This window comes from Manis javanica, chromosome 3 (genome assembly GCF_040802235.1).
Source record: "Manis javanica isolate MJ-LG chromosome 3, MJ_LKY, whole genome shotgun sequence".
In the NCBI taxonomy this organism is placed as follows: domain Eukaryota; kingdom Metazoa; phylum Chordata; class Mammalia; order Pholidota; family Manidae; genus Manis; species Manis javanica.
The window spans coordinates 22666092-22687059 of NC_133158.1; the positions used below are offsets into that span (position 1 = coordinate 22666092).

Consider the following 20968-nt stretch of genomic DNA (forward strand, 5'->3'; position numbering starts at 1 on the left):
CCTTTCCTTTGGATGAGTGAAGAAAGTCTATGTTTAAATGATTTAACCCATAAATGCTTTGAATTTGAAGCAAAATTTTAGAAGAAATTTTCTCAGATTCTGAGGCACAAAGAGTTCTTGAGGGTCATCTAGTCCATTCCTCTGTCTTTAGGCAGAGGTACCCTTAAGCTAGTGCAGGTGAGATCCTGTCTATTTCTTTTAGAGAAGCAATTTAGAGAAAGTGACTATAAACCATTTGCTGATAGAATGAGAACCTCTTGAATACAAATTGACTTCCTGAATGTAAGTGACTTTGTTATGACAAGCAAGAGAACTTTTCAAAAACACAGAATATTGAATATTGAGAACATTTTTTTGTTTCGGCAAGTCAATCGCTTTGCCTGCCTCTGGCTTCCAGATGGGGGTTCAGACTCAAAACATCCGGAGGCTCCATCCATACTTACTATGCAGCATAGCACCTCTTTTGGTCCAGAGGTGAGTCTTAATATTTTATACCATTAACTGTGTAGTCCCAAAGATGGATTCAGGGCAGATGTTTGATGTTATGGCAGTTTGGGTTGCTAATGCCACAGTGAGTTTCTCTGGCTGGCTCCTTCAACATTTTAATAGTGATAACAAAGCAGTTCCCTTATCACTGGTGCTTTAGGTAATAATTTGCTGAAAGAGAAACAAAAAATTGATTTGTTTCCAAAATGCATCATATTCTCTGCTTTATGAAAAAATGATTAAGGAAACTGTTCAAATTGAATGTGAAGCTTCAGAAAACTCCATGCGTGCATGAAAAAAAAATTTAGAGAAACATTGATTTCCCAGAGGAAATGAATCAATTTTGTCTTGTTTAGTTTACTGCTGCATTTTCAGTTCCTAGAGCAGTGCTTGGCAAATAGTAGCAGCTTAATAAATTGGCAGATGAGACGTGCTTTAAGTGTCCAGAGCACACTCCGTTTGCTTGGCTTTGTTCAAAAGCAGACAAGGATTTGGACTGAGTAGTATATGTGGGCGGTAACCTCAGGAAGGACAGGGAAAGAGTAGAGAAGTCTGTAGGTAAGGAAGAAAACCCATGAAGAGCAAGCTAAAGAGAGGGTTATCACTGTGGACAACTGTGGCTCAATACACCTGCACTCCCCCAGCCTAAAGATTGTGTACAGTACACCTCACATTTTTCCCATTGTAAGGCAGGGAAGCGGAGGCATTTTCTTACCAATTCCCTTAGATCCTTAGTTGACGGTCACTCCTGTGGACCTTGAGTCCCCAACAGGCATAGTGGGGATTTAAGACATCCCATGCTCATGAAATAAAGAAGTCCTGGGGGTAGTCTCAGGCAGAGACCCACATGCTGAAAGTAGCAAGCTCTCAATTGTAACTCTCCTCCAAAAGTGATTTCCTGGATGACGGAATATGGGGCACCTACAGTGGCTGCTACAATCATACATTAAAATGAACCACACCCTTTGGGTTTTCTAAGTGACAGTCATAATGTTAAGAACATTCAAGAAATTGGTTTGATATTTACATTTATTACATAGTTTTAATTAAAAAGGTCACAGATACTTCTTATCTAATAAGGCAAGAGGATATGTAAAAGTTCAAAGTTCAGGAATTTTACATTTTCATATACTTGACCCTAGTATTTCTATTACTAAGTAGGTTCTTTTTCAGTTATTTCTGGTTGATTGCTGAATAAATGATTGGACTGAACTTGTTTTATCCTTAAAATAAATGAAACACCTAATTGAGGCAATTGAACAGTGATCTCGTTGATTAACTATTATACTGAAAATGATAATTACAATGTCTGCCTGTTTTGTTGCTAGATTGCTAACTGGGTTACCTCTTTGCTGTGGTCACAAATGCCTGGCATTGACTAGCTCAGAAATCTCGAGTAAAAGACACAAAGGAACTTTAAAGTAGGCTCAGTAACTAAGTTTAGGGCAAAGCTAGGGTAAAGCAAAATGATATGCACTCTAAGATTTTATGGGTGCATAAATTCTTAAGTGAACACAGGGAAACTGATCTGCAGAGACTAGAATGGAGCAGAAAAAAGAAAGAAACAGCAGAGACCGCGGCATCCATGAAAAGGAGAAAGAAAGGAAGGAAGAGCTGTACCTAGCCTTCTTGTTGTCAAATGTTTTCTGTACTTTGTTGGCCTGAAATTTCTCTTGATACCTTTTTAAATCACCCCCTCTTTTAGACTATTTTAAATGAATGTCTGTCCCTGACATGAAAAGAGATCCAAATCAAACAATGAACTCATGAGTATTATTGTAGCAGAAATTAGAATGAACTAGAAAATCAACTAGTTGGTTATTTAGGCACTGTGGCATTGTGGTAAAAACTGTAGGTCATATGCCTTGGGATTTGAGATCTTGCTTCATTAATTAATTACCATTTCAGTGACCTTTTGGCAAGTTTCCTTGAACTTTCTGGGTTTTAACATTTCATGTTTAGCATTTCATTCAACGTAAAATATGCATATAGTACATACTTCTTAGGTAACTATGTAACATGCTTAGATATTGCCCACACATATAGTATGAACTTATGAAAGTTTAACATAAATATAAATACAAAATAATAAATATAATAGAAAAAATAAATATAGCATAATATATATGCATATAAGTTCAATGAACGCTAAACCTTTGTGACAGTTACAACTTATTGAACACTATTTGACATGTTATATTAGATTACTTATATAATTTCATTTCTCACAATTATCCAATGAAGTATTTATTTTAAAAAAACACTTTAGGGATTAGATTCTTCCATCCAGACTCCTTATCAAAAATGCTTGTTGAATGTCCTTTATTTATTAAACACTGAGCATATTAAGAAACACTGAAAAGAATTGAAACTTCCAGTGTTTCATAATTTATAAATCCAAGAACTAGATTCAAACCCAGACTTATCTGAATCTAAAACTCAAACATCCTCTTTCAGCTATGTGAACACTCTTCTTTTTATATAAAATAAATAAACTTCTCTGCTCACAGGTTTGTCTCTCTCTCCTGAGCCACAGTCTTTTATAACTAAACTTTGTAAGTGATATACCATAATTTCTGCCATACTCTGTTGGTCACACAGATGATCCTAGAACAGAATGGTAGAAAGGACTAGATGAGGTGAGCAGAGTCTTTTGGGGGCTGTTTTGAAGTTTGGTTGCTGCATCATTTTTCAGAATAAACCCTATCCTTTTCTCTGGGATATCTTGTATGATCCAACAAAAACTGAACTTATCCCCCTTCCATTCCTAAAGGCAATATGGTGAACTATATATGATTTCCTCATTCATTCATTCACTTTAGAGTTATAATTACTTATTAATTCATTAAACATGTATTTGCTGAATACCTGATTTTATGAGCACTGAAGAGGAAAACCTGATGCTTATAGTCTATTTAGGAAAATTTGAAATAAATTAAACCAATAATCATTTCTGAGAGTGATTGGACCTTTGTGGGGTGGGAGGAGGAGAGGGAATAGAGTGATAGGAGTTGCTAATTTAGATTGGTTGGCCAAGGGAAGCTTCCCTGAAAAGGTAGCAAGTAGGCTAAGATTTGGATGTCACAAAAAATTCAGCCATACGGGGACCTTGGAGAAATTTTTCATGTAGGCAAAATAATTAGGCTAAGGGTCATAAATGGAAGGAAGATTACTATGTCCTGAGAAACAGGAAAATAAAGTGTTCATTGTATCTGGAGTTCTCTGAACCATAGGTGAGAAGTGATAAGAGGGACTGTATCCTATGGAGCCTTAAGTAACTTAGTAAACTGAAGTCATCTTTATTTCTCTGAGTTCCTTAATCATTAAGCAAACATTCATTGGTTATCTGCTGTGTACCAGTACCGTGCTATGCACTGGGAAGGCAAAGATAAGCCTGAATACTTGTTTTGTAAAAGGAACCCATACAAACCATTGTCTTTGAGTAGGGTCACTTCTAAAATAATTTCATGAATACATGAACTAATAAACCAATTCTAAATTTAAAAGATTTGCATAGTAAATTTAAATGAAATGCAAGCAATGCACTTTTTTAAAAAAATGTATTCAATCAACCAATATTTCTCAAGTACCTGCAATGAGATAGATAAGGGAGGCTGAGTGGTCTGGTGGATCAAGTCTGAGACTGCAAGTTCCAATTTTAACTCTGACAGAAATGAGTACTATAACTCACACCAGTTCCATTTTTATGAAACTCCAATCAGTTGGCACTCACTGACTCTGAAAATCTAGATAAAATCTATTCACTGTTCTCTGGGAATATCAATTTCCAGAGTCTCATGGATCCCTGTGAACAGACATTCCTATGAACACTTGTAGCTCCAAGTCCTGTTTTCTGCTCTGGCTCTTAAAGCTCTTCCTCATTCTCTATCCTCAGGTTTTGATCTGAGAGTGGACTTCTTTTCTTAATGCTGCCCCATAAATAACACCCTCATTAAAATAAAAACACATTCACATAGTCTTTGGTTTGTATCAAAACACTTGTGGAAGGACAGGTTTATGGACACAAGAACAAAATCAGTTTAAGGTAAACAGAATTTTCCTAAAAACTTTTCAGCATTTTCTAAGTTGATTTTCCTTTTGTTTCTGTTCCTCCCACCATCCCCAAATCCCTGTTCATTGCTAACACAGACCACTTTGGGTCTCTCAGATGTGCCCTGTCTCCTAATCCACCATATCCTCTGGAGCTCAAATGCCCCATTTTCCTAGACTAGGTTCTCAAATTTGAGGCATCTATATATTATCTTTGTAGGGTCTGAAATATCCATGTATCACCTGTACTATTTTTTTTTTCCCAATTGAATTGCTTTGATTTTCAGTAAGTAAATTTGTTTGAAAGTACATATTTATTACCACTATATCTAGAAAATTACTGTCATTCATCATAAATAGAAGGGAACTTGAAAAAGCAATGCATAGCTATTAAAATTGTGAAATATTCATTAGCATACCACTTAAGTGCTTTGTCTGTACAACAAATTGTATCTATTCTACACATTGGTAATATCTCTTCTGTTTACTTCTCAAGGTTACTTTGTAAGTATTTTAAAAAAATAACAGGGGTGAAAGCGTTTTAGAAAAGAATGAGATTTTATACAAAACAGGCCCTCTCATGCTCGTTCTTTGTGTGTGTGTGTGTGTGTGTGTGTGTGTGTGTGTGTGTGTGTGTGTGTGTTTCTAGGTGATAATGCACACAAAAGTCCTTATCACTGAACCTTAATTCCCCTAAGGTCTGAGCTGGGGAAAGCTGGAAAGGAAATGTAGATTGCAACTGTGACTGCAAAGACCTTGCCCAGAGTAAAACAGTTTGATGGAAAAACAACAGTATTTAGCAACAATCCTGAAGTCAGTTTCCCTAATTCCAGTTGGGCAAGTTCTTGCAAACAGAAGTCAGTAGGATAAAAACTCTGGTAAAATCAGAGCTTATGTCTGTTGGCGGCCTTTGAAAAGGTGTTCTCATTTAGCCATCCTAGTATAAGCAGGAGTAGTGAACATGTTTGGCTTGGCTCTCTTCCCCATTACCTTGAAAACTCTACCTTTTTTCATCTTCCACATAGGTTATAAATTTTGAAATCTAACTTTCTGATTAAACCATCACAGTGAATAAAAGGCCTTATTATGGGTTTCATCTGGAAAGCACTGTAGCCCTGTGATGGTTCATATTAACTCCTCTTATCAGGGGGCCTGGAGCCTTGCTCCATGGAAACCACTCCCTTTTACTCTAATGAGCATGACAAAAGTGGATGGAGAGGGAGTTCTGAGTACAGTGTTCCCCTGAAAGGACACAGGTTCGCCTGATTTGTCACCAGAAGTAGTACTTCCCGTTGCTGATAACCCTGCACAGGAGCAAATTATAACTGAGCTTCTGGCCAAACTCCCTCGGTCCTGGGGCACAGGGGTGGGTATGGGGGCAGTGGCAGTTTGGCTTGTTTGCTGTCACCTGGGAAGACTTAAGTACCAGGCTAGGAGTTTCTTCACTAAGAGGCAGCGCAGATTATACTCACTTGTGCTGGATGGAAAGAAATTCTGCTTTCTGTACCTCTTTTCCTTTTACTCTGCTGTCTCCCTCTCCCTCTGTGGAGTGGACAGAGTGGTATCCTGAGGAGCCAAAATGTTTCCCTAATCAGAGGTAGAATTCCCTCTCCAGTCCCCTTCTAGCTGTGTCGCTTTAGGCAAGTTACTTAACCATTCTGAACTTTGATATGGTTACTTATAAAATGGCATAGTACCTACATCTCAGGGCCACTGTGAAGAGTAAACATTATGACACTTAGGAAACTCCAGGAATTGGGAAGAGTCTCCTTAAATAAGAATCCCCCTCCCCTGGTGCTGAAAAGCCCCTTTCACTGAACCTCTCTATAGCTCTTAGTGGCATTTAACTTTCACCAAAATCTAATAAAAAAGAAAACACTGTTTTTTTTTTTCCTTTGGATTAGCTACCCTTGTTGGGAGATCGAGTTTGTTCTCCTTGGTTCTTGTTCCCACCACAACAAAGAAATGAAGGACAGAGACGCAGTAGTGAAGCAGAATCAGTTTTATTTGAATACATTCCAAAGAAGGAATGGACTAGAGTCAAGGAAGACAAAGGCAGGTTTACTTGAATAAAGCAGAGAGGAAGGAAAAACAGAGGGAGGAAAGGGAAGCTCATTGAACTGTTGTTTGGCATAGGGCATAATGGCTTGCCAACTCCTAAAGCCAGAGTCACGTGGTGTCCAGTGTCCATTTGAATCTGCACAGCATGAGAACTAAGCCCCTATCACCCCAGGATCTGGGGGAGCCACAGAGCACTGGATGGAGTGAGGTTATGTTCTGAGAACTTCCTAAAGACAAAGAAAAGAGATTCGACTCAGGAGCATGATTGTATAGCTGCTGCTCTGTCCAGGTCACCCAGGCAATGGGAACTTGTAAGCACAAATCAGAGTTCTCTGTAGCCCCCCCCCATACTTATCTGGAATGGGACAGAAAGAGTGACACACTTGAAGAATGGTAAGTGTGGGCAACCTCAGAGAGGAGGCACATCCAAAAACTGGGATTTTGTCTTTTGAGGAGTTTCAAGAATGGGGTAAAGGTCAGGGGACATAGGCTTGTCAGGGTGTCTTATGATGTCTATTTCCAGTGAGAGACAGTATGTCATTGTCTATAGGTAGTCCTCTAGGTAATTCTGTAGAATAAACTTTTTGTTCCTCTCTAAGATAGCGGCTACTCTCAAGAACTAGGAACACATCAGTTACAACTGCTTGCCTTGCCTTAGGATAAGTCGTTGGCTGATTACCAAAGAATATATTAGGAATCTAACCCCCCAACTCTTTGCTCTTAGCCTCAAGATAAGTCCTTCTTGTTCGCAATATGCTATTCACATCTCAGCATTTTTAGGAAAATTAATCATAATGCTTATCTCATATATTTGCCCTATCTCACCTGCATTAGCTAGGGCAAGTCTCAGGGTCAGCCTAGATTCAGAAAATGTGGATGGAACTCAGGTTGCAAAGGGCATTAACTCTCTGAGTCTTTTCTGGCTCTCTAGCTTTATCTGATTAACTCCCTGAGTTCTTGGTGGGCCTCATGGTCTTTTCATCCCACTCATATCTCTCTGCCTAACACCTTGGTGTCCACCCTGGAATATGTTTTCCTCTCCTACTCAGGGCTCCTCAGCAAAACCTCAAATCTTCTTTCTGGTAAAAAGGCTTGCCTCCATGACATAACTGTGCCCACCTCTTCCCATACACTGCAGTACATTCTTCATTTATCTCAGGACTTGACCTGTTCCGGTTACTTCCCTTTTTACACTTGAACAATATTTGTATCATTCATTAGTCCCAGGAAGCAAAAGAACCCTAAGAAATATCTTTAGAGATTACTGACTAATAAGGTACTTCACTGCCTTCCGTGCAGAATAACACATGGGAAAATGAACATTTACCAAAAGGCACAGTCCAAGATCATGAAGAAGCCAGATGACCCAGGATTTTTCCAACTATTCAAACACCAAGCCAAGAGGTTTCTTCTGCCCCCAGCTGGGCTGTAACTTTCTAGGCAGGGAGGCTTATGTCCCTCCATCTAATAACAACTAATGTCAAATTGGCAAAACACTCTCTGTAACAAAATGCAATGTGATGTGGTGCTTGGAACACAATTCACATACTTTCACTTTAAGCCTTTAAAAAATTATGTATTCACTGAGCATTTTTGCTGGCCCCTGGTTGGGCAGAGAAGGAAATTCTAGACTCAGTCTTCAAGACAGTATGTTTTGTTGCTTCATCAGACACCAGATAAAAAATAAAAATAAAACCCATTTAAAAGTTGTAACTCTCCTACTTTTGATGTGTAAGTATGTCATCAATAATATAAAGTCCCCAACATCATTTATTTTGTATTTAACACCATCTGTGCATTTTAAAGACATTACATCATCTTTCCTCTAAGATAGGTACTATTGTTAGCTTCATTTTAAAAGTAGAGAAAACTTAGGCTAATTAATCTATCTTAATCAACAGTTTATGCCTGGTGAAGCTAGCATTTGAAACCACATGGTCTATCTCCAAACCTGTGTTCTTGATCATTTTGTTCTATCACTAGTAACCTTGTACACAATTCATTAATGGGTTGTTTGATCATTCACTGTCTACTTGGATTTCTTTTGTTTTCAGAAACACTGATAAGATTCTTTGTTCTAATCTTTGTAATAGTTAAGTAATATACAGCTTTGTCTGTGCTATGCTGTCAAAGTTACAGCATTTCATGGTTCTCTTCTGCTTCTCTTTCATTCACCTACTTTTAAGTACAGGGAATATGCAGACTTAATAAGATGGAAGTTTGAGGACAGCCATGCCTAGCACTTTCTTTTGTGTTTTATTTTTTATTCTTTTTGGTCATAGATATCACTTGTGTATGCCACTGTTAGTCAGACATGAGTGTATTACAGAAAATCGAATCCAATCTTTTACATGTATATTATAATAGACCATGTAAGTAAATCATATTTTCTTATTTGTTCTATTTAGTAAATTGTTATCTCTCTGAAAAACCAGATGCTGGCCTGATAGAAAAGATCATATCACCTCTCCTCACTATTATCCTGTATTTTTTTCTTAAACATCACAAGAAAGTGGTTCTCAACGAATGCATTATTCCCAGAAACCGAGGAACAGCTCACTTGCTCTAAGTTTTTAAAAAATACTTTTATGCCTTAAAAAGAAAGAAGAATTTTAACTTGGATTATAAATGGATTTGACACCAGAAACTCTTAAAATACCGCCTTACTTTCTGCTTGGATATTAGCATTCCAAATTTATGTCCAACATCAAGACTCAGCGATTGCCTTTTTTACAGAATTTGACAACAGCATTGCGCTTTATTAGGTTATGCCATGTTATGTTACTGAGTTATGCTAGGAAACACAATAATATCAGAACACTGTAAATGAATATATAGCATTCTGAAAATTATGGTAGAAAATCAAATCGTCTATGTCGAGGTATTTTTGTATGCCATTTAATAAAGGCCTAGGAAAATTAATTACAACACCAAGAATGTCAGTCTATTCAAAAACTACCCAAGACATAGGAAATAAAAACATGTACCACTTTGGTATTCTCCATGAGTAGTCCTTTTTCAAGGACAAAAATGATGGAGAGAGATGAATTCAGAATAAACTTACTTTAATGTCTTGGCAGTCTTAAAGAGCACTTTGACTTCAAAAGTTGCATATATTATGTTTGGGAGTTCTGCAAGACTAATGTGGAACTAGAGAATTATTCTTGGTGTCTTTCATTGTTTCTCTTCCGCTGGGCAGGGTATCAGCCATTCCTCATTCAGCAAAACGTTTTGCCTTAGGCCAAAACAAAGCACATACCTCCAATGTGGGAACTGTATCACAAAGGTGAACAAGTGCTCCACTGGCTTGTTTACTCCAGCACACGCCTTCAATACTGAAACTTCTTCAGAAATAGTGCAAAGGGAAAAATAGCGTTTGATTGGTGGAAAACAAGGAGAAGGGTTTTAGAGTTTAAAATCAGATTTAATGTCCTCAAAGTAACCGACAATTGAAATTGTTTTTGAGGTGTGGAAAGAGAGAAAATGAGCACTCTCTCTGGTTTAGCAGAAGATCATAGGGTCTGTGTCTCAGGTGGAGCTCTGGATACAGTGGTAGCATCATCTGGCTGTTAAGCAAACACCCTAGAAGGCTACAGTATTTGGAATTAACTTTTATTTCCTTTACTTAGTTTTGTGAAGTCGGGCAGATCCATCAATAGTTCTAAGTGTGGTAGTGGGAGCTGGAAGGAGTTAAACTTCTTTGCATAGGAAAGTGGGAGGATTTTGGTTTCCCCTGCTCCTGAAAGACACGATTGTAGTGGAGAGTTTGGAGAAAAAGAGAAAGAACAGACAGAAAAGACATCTAAAAGATTTTTAAGAAGTAAATATCTGATGTTAAGGTGTTTAGAATGCATCTTAAAACAGGATTGACAGAGACGCAAAACATGGTAATGGTCGTTGCTTTATATTGTAGTGTGTGTGTGTGTGTGTGTGGCGGGGTGCATATCTTTGTATGTAGGTCAAGACAAGGGACTGAATTCTTTGTTTTAAGGGATATGACGGTGAAGTTAAATCAAGAAACACACTTGGAGAAGTAAAACAGTAATTCAGAAGTGTGAGGGTTTCAGAAATGGAGCTATTGCTAAAGCCTAAAAATACAGCACCCCCCACTCAAACATAGGAATTTGCAGACCTCTTTGGAAAAGTACTGAGCTTCTGTGTTTGTCTGAACATGGAGAGGCAGTTTATGCCAATTTAATATGTTGTGATGGCAGGGAAACCCCCAGTTAACTTCTGGAAAGCAGAATATCACGGTGTTTGAGAGTACTAACTCTGTAAACAGGTTCTCTTCTTTTCAGTTCTGTCTTGACGTAGAAACAGTGTAGTTTTGGCCAGTTGCTGATCTTCTGTGAACCTCAGTTTCCTCCTTTGTTAAATGTATGTGATAGTGGTACCTACATTCCAGGGTCATCATGAGAACTCAATGAAACTGCTTCACTGAGTGGCATGTAGTAATTATTACTCTTGATAGATGAAAGAAAGAAAAATAAAGAAAAATTAAAATATTAAAATAAAAAAATTCATACATAAAAAATGGAGAAAGGTCCAATTCATATTATTCAAATTTTTAATAAGTTATCTGTACTATGTCCTGTGTGAAGCATGTGCATTTGCTTGGTGAGTAACTTTTCCTAATCCCAACTTTACAGGTGCTGTCCTCTTGGTCTGGGTCAATGAACCGTGGGTACCCATAGCCTTCCTCCAAGCTTGCAAGAGTTGGGAATCCACTGGCTCCCTTCTGTCTCAGGGGCTGGTGCCACCAAGCACATCCACTGGTTGTGATCCTCAGGCCTTGGCAGCAAATGCACAGTTTTCTTGCTTTAATTAGGCTGAGATTCATTTCAGCATGTGACAGCTGCAAAGATGTATTCTCCTTGCAATTAGACATTGTAATACTTAGCATCACTTGGACTTAATTTTAAGTACATTTTGGTAGGCCTTGTCCCGCCTTTGCACCTCAGTTGCTCCAGGAGAGAGCATATGGCCCAGTCATTCTTTAAAGTTCATTTTATGGGCCATTCTCAGGCACTTCCTGCTGGCCTTTGGAACAGAGCCTTGTTTGTGACTACATTTTTTGCTTATGCTGCTGCCAAATGCTTCCTCCAAAACCAGCAATAAAACCACAGGATCTGATAAGCCATGGTCATCAGAATGGCTTAATGAGAGCAACCTCGACAATAGGAGTCTTTAACAGCAACCAGCACTGCAGGACTTGTACCTTGAACACAAGGACAGCCTGGGCAGGTCACCTCTATGGTTTATGGGACTTTCTCCAAATATTATAGATTTTGAGACCATCTCAGGGAATGATCTCACACTAAGCTATTTTCTCTTAAGCAAAAATGGATAGCACAAAAATAGAAACTGGTAGTTCTCTGTGGCCTCTCCTTAAAGGAGAATAAATTTAGTCTTTAAAGGTCTTGCGGAGCAAAGAAAATTTCACTGGTTGTTTCTATGGCTACCTAATTAAATGACCCTTACCTCAAAGTAATCTGAATTATATCATGTTCTGGCTAATAGGAAGGTACTTGAAATATAGGTTGGATACTTAAACTTTCTTGTTCAAAGTACATTCACATGAAATGGCACCTAGTTTAAATAATGCAAAATTATATCTTGTCTTCAATCTGTGTGCTATTAAACAGTTTAAAAATTTGAATTATTAATTAAAACCTGTGAACTAGTACCATTTTGGAATGACTGTGTTTTGATAGGTAACAGGAATTGTGTGACTTCTGAGAGAAGTTGATTTCCTTTCATGTCAGCTAATAGAAATCCCATTGTAATCATAAAAGGCACAGAGAAATTATGTTACAAGTGGATGCTATTTAAGTAGCCGTGAACACAGAATATATTAAAATATCAGTGGTCTTATCAACGTTGTGTAATAATGGCTTCTGATTAACACTGAAAACATGATTGATGTTACTGGGTCTGTGGAACAGTGACAATGTGACCTTGAGAGCATTCAATCCAAAGGTTATTAATTTCATAGTATCATTGAATTTCTCATTTCTCCTTTGTGACAGTTTTTGTTTTTGTCACTATTACAAAGTAATGACAATTTAATGACCCTTCAATATTAACTGTAAGAAAAAAAATCTTAAAAACTTCACCTATTATGATATTACTACTAGAAATAGAAACAATGAATTCAATATATTGATTTTGTGGTTTTAAATAGTTTGTTAGCCTGATTCTTCCTGAGTCACACTGAAAATGATACAAACCCAAGTCATAAACTCCCAAATCAAGGCAGTAGTTCCCATCAACAATGCCACTAGATGTAGACTGATTGTGTGTTTCCCAGGCCAAAGAAGCAAGGGGGCATATTTGATTTAAAATCCTCTGTAAGAAACATACAAGGCATGCCAGATTCTATTAGTGTGAGGTTAATGACTGCTGATCAAGAGCAGGTGGGGGAAGGGAAGTGGGTCTAGCCAGGATTAAATAGAGTCCATCTTGGTCAAATGTTTTTATTATTAAAAATATAATACATATAAGAGAGACTAAATTTAAGTATTAAATCTAGTGAATCTATTTCATTGAACTTCTTACTTTTCATGGATAGAAGGCAAAGCATATAAAAGAATGCTTGGAATATTTGGAAAATAATATCAGAGAGATAAACAGTGTGAGTGCTTTACATTGAAACATTCACCTACAAAAATGTTATTGGAACAAAAATGTGCTATTGTGTTTGTAGATTAATACATCTGAACTTTGTATGAGTCAGAGAAAAATAGAATGGTGTGTGACCTAATCACTTGGCATGGCGTAATCATAATCAATACCATACATTGTCTTCTCTATTCCAGTCTGTTTTCTGGATACTTTAAATTCATTATTTAATCCTCATTAACACCCCTGCTAAGTAGGTATGTTTATTGCATCTTCTATCTTCCCTAATGATTTGCCCAACACTCTACCATCAGTTTCACTAATAAATTTGAAAGCACCACTTAGAAGTTTCTCATCTAACCAGCAAACAGCCCTGTGGTCCATTTTGTATCAGTACATACATCTTTCTCTTGATTCCTCCTTCTTTACACAGGTCAGTGCTTCCAAGAGGCTCTGATTACCACCTTCCCGGCTTTTCAAGGACTTCGCCCTAATATTCATCTTGAATCATCAGTCTCTCTCTTTACTTCATTATTGTCCATAGATATAGCACCCTCACCTTTAACATCCTTCCCTGTTCTCCCTAAATCTCACCTCACATTCATACCCAACTCTAAAGAGTTTACACACTTATGATCCCCATGACCTCATCTACTATTGACAATGTGCTCTTCAATTCACTTTGGCCTCCTCTCCATTCCACTGAAACTTCTTGTCAAGATCATATGTGACCTTCATGTTCCCTAATCCAACAATGTTTTGCTATCCACATCTTGTTCCATGTTTTAGATGCTGCTTCCTACATCCTTTCCTTTCTTCTCTCTGTTTTGTCTCCCTCTCTTTCTTCCTCCTGCCTTTCTTTCCTTCCTTTCTTGCTTTCTTTCTTTCTCCAAGGTCTTCTAACTCTACCTCTAAATATTAGAGATTTTCAAAGTTTGATCCTAGATGGCTGTCCACTCAGTTGTTCATGCCAAAATTTTGGGAGTCCTTATATGGGGGTTACATGCATTCCTGTGACTTTAAACATTATCTGTATTATAGTATTAAATTCCATTCTTATCAATCTAGACCTTGTCTCTCCTCCAAGTTCAGGCTCATTATCATAGCCCACGTGACATTGCCACTTAGGTAACTTATGGATAAGGCAGTATAAGATGTCCACAATAAAACTCTTTAATTCCTCTAAATCATACCAATACATTTTTTTTCAATTGTACCACAGCAAAATTGTTAAAAAATAACCAAAGCTTAAAAAGGCATACATGAACCATAATCTTTATATTTTAAAAGATAAGGAGAGGCATAAGTAAAGTTTTAATAATCTCCACTTCCACATCTCCCATTCACTCCACTGAAATAACTATGGTGAATATTTTTAAAAAATGCTATAATTTCTCTATACCAGTTAAGAGGTACTCATATTTAGGTTTTTCCTTTTTTTCTTCCTTAATGAAATAATGTCAAAGCAACATTTAGCCATGTTTTTTAAATTTAACAATATGAGTCACTTTCCAAGAACTTTCTAGTCTTTTAAATTTAAAAAATTCTTTCTAATCATTGATGACATTCCATTATATGAATATTTCAGATATTATTCAGTTTTTGCATTGACATATTGTTAGGTTGTTCCAGGTATTCCTGTTGTACTTTTAATATAATCCCAATGTAATATAAGAGCCCATAATGTCCTGATTATAGCAGTCTCTCATTTATGCTTGCCCACTATGTACCATCAACACTTGCTTCTTTCAATATTGTGAAATTTCCCTGCCATTTTCTACATCTAGGTTTTTAGTTCCACTTTTCTTTCTGCAAGGAATGCTTTCCCTGACCCATATCACCATTGATTGGTTGTCTCTTTCTCATCCATCACATCCACACTCTCTTCTTTTTATTTACAGGATATCTCAGTTGGGGTAGAAAGTTGAACTGCTATGACAAAGAGACTCCAAAATAAATGCCTCAAACAATACAGTCGTTTATTATCAGTAATATAATAATCCAGAGTGGGTGTTCCAGATCAGCTATGGTTCTGTTCCATGAAGTCACTTAAGTACCCAGGCTAATGTTGGCTCTTTCATCTTCAATAAGATCTCATCATTGGCAATCTAGGTGGTGATGGGATGGATGGAGAACATCAAACTTTGTGGAGGTTTCCTCTCATATAAAATAGGTGGAAGTTTTACTCATTATTTCTACCGACCACATTTAGCTGCAAAGGTGTCTAGAAAATGTATCCTTTGGTTAGAAAAGTATATTTGACCTATAGATTGATTATTATCGAAGACAGGAGAATAAATTTTGGTAGACAACTAGCAGTCTCCAACCTACAACACTTACCACAATTTGTAAACGATACATTTGCTTGTTTTTTAACTTGTCTTCTGGTTTTCCTATTAGATAGTAAAAGCTCAATAAGAACAAGGTATATGCCTGCTTTATTTACCAGTATATCTTTTACCCCTAATACTCTTCCTGTCTTTGACTAAGGATTCAATAAAAATTTGTTAAATACTTGAATGAATGAATAAAAAAAATTATAGATGAAGAGGTTCAACAACTTACCCATTCCTGGAGTCTAAATGGGCATTTTCTAGGAGGGCTGAAAGAGTTCTGCCTCAGGTAGGAGGCTTAAAGTTTATAACTATTAAGCTGTCTACCAACACTGAATTTCTATTATTCTTTGATGTAGGAAACTAGAACACTCCAAACAAAATCCTAAAGCTGCTTTGTGAAGGAGTAGATCAAGAGAAATTATAAAATATATGCCTTGATTCAGTCACACAGAACTCTTTCTCATTGGTTGAGTCACATAAAATGCTTTCCCTCATACCATTCAATCCTAAATTCTCACAGACTCCATCCACGTGTTAACGTGGCAACCACCAATCTAAGATGCTAGAAGACAAGCAGTCTTCTGCTGGGAGAAAAAAAGCAAATGGATAGTAATGTTAATAAATGTATTGATCACATACTCTGCTTATTATATTTTTAAAAAGAAGGGAAGAAAAACAAGATTTTGAGAGATAATCAGCGTAAATAAATTGATGGTCAACTAAATCTTCTGGTTACCTAAGTATGAATGTCCATTACTGTTAATATTGAAAATAAGTTTAAGATTTTTCTTTAAATTGTTTTCTGAAAAATAACTAATTCTAAACCACTCTTTTTGTTTTCCAAGATATTGAAGATTTTGAAACCAAAACAAGAAGCACAGTGTCTGTTCGAGAAGGTCAAGGTGTGGTGCTTCTCTGTGGCCCACCGCCACACTTTGGAGGTATGGTGTGGGTGATTTGCGTTCCATCATTAGTGTAATCACTCAGGTTGTAAAGAAGGCACATCAGGTCTTGAAGCCAATGGTAGCACTTTATCAAATGAAAGGATGTTGAAATCTCTTCAAATTCATCCTACTGCATCCAAATAGTACCAAAAGTATTTATTCAAGCAGCCTCTCAATAAATATGCCCTTAAGGAGATGCAGCATGGCATCCCACGTGTGTGAGCACTGGGGCTGCAAACTGTTAACTGACCATTTGTCACCGTGCATGACAAGGAACAATTTATTTAACTTCTTTAGGCTGTTTCCTCATCTGTAGAATAGAAACATTAGCTGATACCAGTATTGTAGTGCTCTTGTGAATATTAAATGAGCTGATGAATGTAAATTGATTAATGTGATGACCAGTACTTTATTCAACAAAGCAGGCTAAGCTTTTTCCATTTTTATTATTGGGCTCCATGGAGAAGTAAATCACTACACTCCTTTGTCAGCCTCAAATTAACTATTGGAAGAGGAGAGTTTCATTAATTGCTTCCATTAATTGGAAGCAAAATTTGGATGGTACCAAATCAAAATATTGCCTAGCAATGGAGCAAGTCAAGTTGTCAATAGCAATCTCCAGTTTGGAAGAATCTGAACTGGCCAGTGAATTAACTTATTGCCAAAGAACATAACCACCACTGATTCTCAGCTCCTAGAGGTTGCATTTTGTCAAATTCCAATGATTTGATAAAATTTGGTATATTCTTAACCAGTGGTGAACCTATAGGGGGTAATGTAAAAATATTCATGGAATCATTTCATTTGGTACAATCCAGGATCATACTGGCTTGTATTATAGTTAGCTTAATAATAATAACAAGTATTTACACAGTACCAATAAGTACTTTATGTGTATTAGCTTTTAATATCCTCATAACAACTTCTTGAGGGAGATACCATAATGATTATCGTTTTATAGATGAGAACACTAATGTAAAGAGAGATTAAATAATCAGTCCAAAATCATACAACTGGTAGGCAGTGGAGTTAAGCTGCAAATCCAGGGTGTGTGGCTCCCAGACCCTGAGAAGTTCTTAACTACCACTGCCCTATTATTGTTTATTTCTTCACTGGAATGTGGAAATTTTGAAAATAGGACAAATATTTAAAAATAAAATGAAAGCACTCTTTTCTCCTAACATTAAAACAAATATTTTTTATGGTTCTTTAAAAACAAATTTTCTATTATTTTCATTTTTACACAACCTTGTGAAATGCTGATACAAAACAAAAAGGAAGTGAATGAGAAGTGACCTCATGAAATGCTAGTACAAAAAAAAAGAAAGGAAGCTAGTTAGAAGTTAATCTTTTTATTCAGTATTACTACAGCAAAGTGTGGCATTATGTTTACTTGAAATATGAGGGGAAAGTTATAATGTTTTCTATGCTATCTGAGATAAAATAGTATTATCCAGGGCACACAAAAATTTGATGGTATTTTTTTTTTAACTCTCTGAGAGGGGTTCTGTTACAAATTATTGGTAAGGAAACAGAAGCTCAGAAAAATGGCCTCTCTAAGGTCACATTATCTACAAGTGACAATGGGGATTCTAACACAGATGTATCTTCCTAGTACGCTCTATGTCAATGTGCTGGTAAACTGGATTATGAGACAAGAAACAGACTCATTTCCTAGGTTGTGTGATAACTCGTTGTGTGTCTTCAGATTAGTGTTGTCTCTTTTTTTCTTGGTTTCCATATGTTCCAGTCATCAGGCACCTTTTCCATTAACTGGTTTTGAACCCCTAATAGACTATCAATTGAAATAAATATAGCACTTCTAAATTGGGTGTGAAATTGAGAGGAACATTTCAGAAATCTTGTAGTGGCTATCAAAATGGCAGCTGCCATTCACAGGTTAGGGAGCCCATGAAAACAATGACAGTACTTTTTTTCTAACTATAGGAAAATTCTTTTCCAGTACTATAATCTAAGATGACAAGATATGCAAAATCATGTCTGTTTGTACTGTCAGTCTATGTCATTTTATGCTGTGACATGGGTCAAAAACTTCTGACAGAATCAAAGATTATTTTCAACTTTGTTTACTGCAAATAGGGATAACAGAAGTCTAAAATATTTGTAAGTGAATGTCATATATTTTAAAAAGATAGCCTAGTAGGAGATCTTTCTCTTGACAACTTGTCACCTCAACATTAAAATATTTCTTGATCTTTTTAAGCATGTAAGAACGTCATTATAATAGTGCCTCTCTGAATAATGCCATGAGATTAAGTCACAGATATACAAAACTAACTTAAATTAAGGCCTTTATAACTGAATAACTAATCCCTGTTGCATACAAGTTATGAAAAACTTGCCTGATACCAAATTCTATTACCTCACATGCAATGTTCTACAGGAATATTGACTTCATCCAAGTATCATAAGAATTTTCACCCCAAGAGCTCTAGGATATACTGTGGGCTTCCTCATCTGTACAAGGGCAGGAGAACTGGAATCCTATTCTTTTGTTCTTTAAAGCTCTCTCAGATTCAAACTGAGGGAATATGGACAGACACCCTTTAATCCAATTATACAAATAGCCATCAGTTAGAAAAAGTATTAATAACAGCTATCAATTATTGAATTGTTACTATGAGCAAGCACTTTAATGGCTTTCCATTTATTTTCCCATTTCCACTATTCCAATTATTAAGAAGAAGAAGAAGAATGAAGAAACTGAGACTAAAAAACTAAGTAAATCAGTCTTCAGTTAGTAAATAAAGGCAGGATTCCAAACCAGGACTTTTTGACTTCAAAAAATGACTGTGAATAGAGAGGACTCTAATTAATACTTAAACCTTAGGTTGTTTTATCAGTTTCAGTACTCTTAAACCTGCAGGTTTCCTTAGAGTCCTGAGAGTATCTTTAACTCAAACAATTCCATATTCTTCCTTTTCCTGCCTCACCTTCTTGTGAAGGTAAATCATGCCAAGAAAGACTTTAAGAAAGAAGAGAAACATACTGGTCGGGTAACTTTCAAATTGGATAAATGGATACCTGGTTTAAAGTGAGCTGACTCTAGAGACATACACAGACATTTTCTGTCTTTGTAATTTGGTTTTTGTATAGATTTTATATATATATACACACACACACATATACATGTATGCATACATGTGAATATATATATATATGTAGGTTTTTATTATTATGTGACATAATATAGTTTCATCACTATGTAACAAATACCAAAAATTTAGCAACTTCAAGCAACACCCATTCATTAGCACACAGTTCTCTAAGAAAGAAGCCAAAGATAGTGTGGTTGGGCTCTCTGCTTAGGTTCTTATAAAGATAAAATCAAGATCATAACCAGTGGCACTCTTTTCTGGAAAGTCTGAGGGTGAATCCACTTCCAAGCTCATTCAGGTTGTTGGCTGAATTTAGTTCCTTGCAGTTGTGGGACTAGGTCCCCAATCCTTGCTGGCTGACTTTGAGGGCCATTCACATCTTCTAGAGGCTATTCACATTTCTTGCCACATGTCCCCCTCCATCTTCAAAGCTAGCAGGAGAGAATTTCCTTCATACAAATTCCCTCTAATACCTCCAATCTCTCTGTTCAGAAAGAGCCCCATCACATGTAAGGGCTCACCTGATTAGGTCAGCCCCACCAAAATTCAACTGTACCATCTAATCTAATCTAATCCAGTCCAATCTAATCTAATCATTGGAGAGATATCTTGCCATTTCCATAAGTCCTATCACACTCAGATGGAGAACAGAGGGTCATTTTAGAATTCTGTCAATGACAATATGCTTTCAAACTTTTTTCTTTCCTCTCTTTCCATCTCTCTAAATGTAACTCCATACTTGCTTACATACTTGGTAGTCACAGAGATGTGTCCTTGAAGTATATTAATTGTGGCAGATGTGGTTAACAGGGAAGGATGGAGTATGTGTTGGCATCATCAAATTATTTTTAAATCCAATGTGTGAAAAGCAGAGACTCACCATAATTATCAATATAGCTTCTCATAAAGAAAATTACTGCAGACTCAATAGGAGACCATAAAGGCTAAAATTTTTATATCAGGTTCAGGCAATTTTAGTTCTGTTGCCTTTGTCTATGTGCCCAGTCAGCAGCTGTGTATCTCACAAGTAGTTCTGTAACAAGGGAGAAATCATGTTAAACTTGATATTATCAGAACATCCTGAGTTATTTATGCTTTCTCTCTACTACATTCACAGAAAAAAAAAAACTCATAAAACATTTCTTAACAAGACAGGCCTATCAAATACATTTCAGTATGTTTTATAAAACAAACACTCATAGGAGAGTAAGAAAATTGATCAACTAGGCTGAATCCTATAAATTTACCCAGGAAAGAATGGCTCCAGGACTAAAACAAAAGAAAAGAGTATGTAGATGGACTTCTTGTATGATGATTAGCCACAACTCAATGAAATAGAGTGATCAGCATA

The 20968-nt window shown here is 36.6% G+C and overlaps 1 protein-coding gene across 3 annotated transcripts in view; it reads left to right on the forward strand.

Moving 5' to 3' along the window:
- The window catches only part of CNTN6 (contactin 6), a 272282-nt gene that overhangs the window by 144533 nt on the left and 106781 nt on the right, over positions 1–20968 (forward strand). For all 3 annotated transcript variants that reach the window (XM_037019376.2, XM_037019377.2, XM_073230945.1), the window contains one exon: positions 16400–16495. In XM_037019376.2, coding sequence (XP_036875271.1) covers positions 16400–16495 — 96 coding nt within the window. The remainder of the gene's footprint in view (positions 1–16399; positions 16496–20968) is intronic.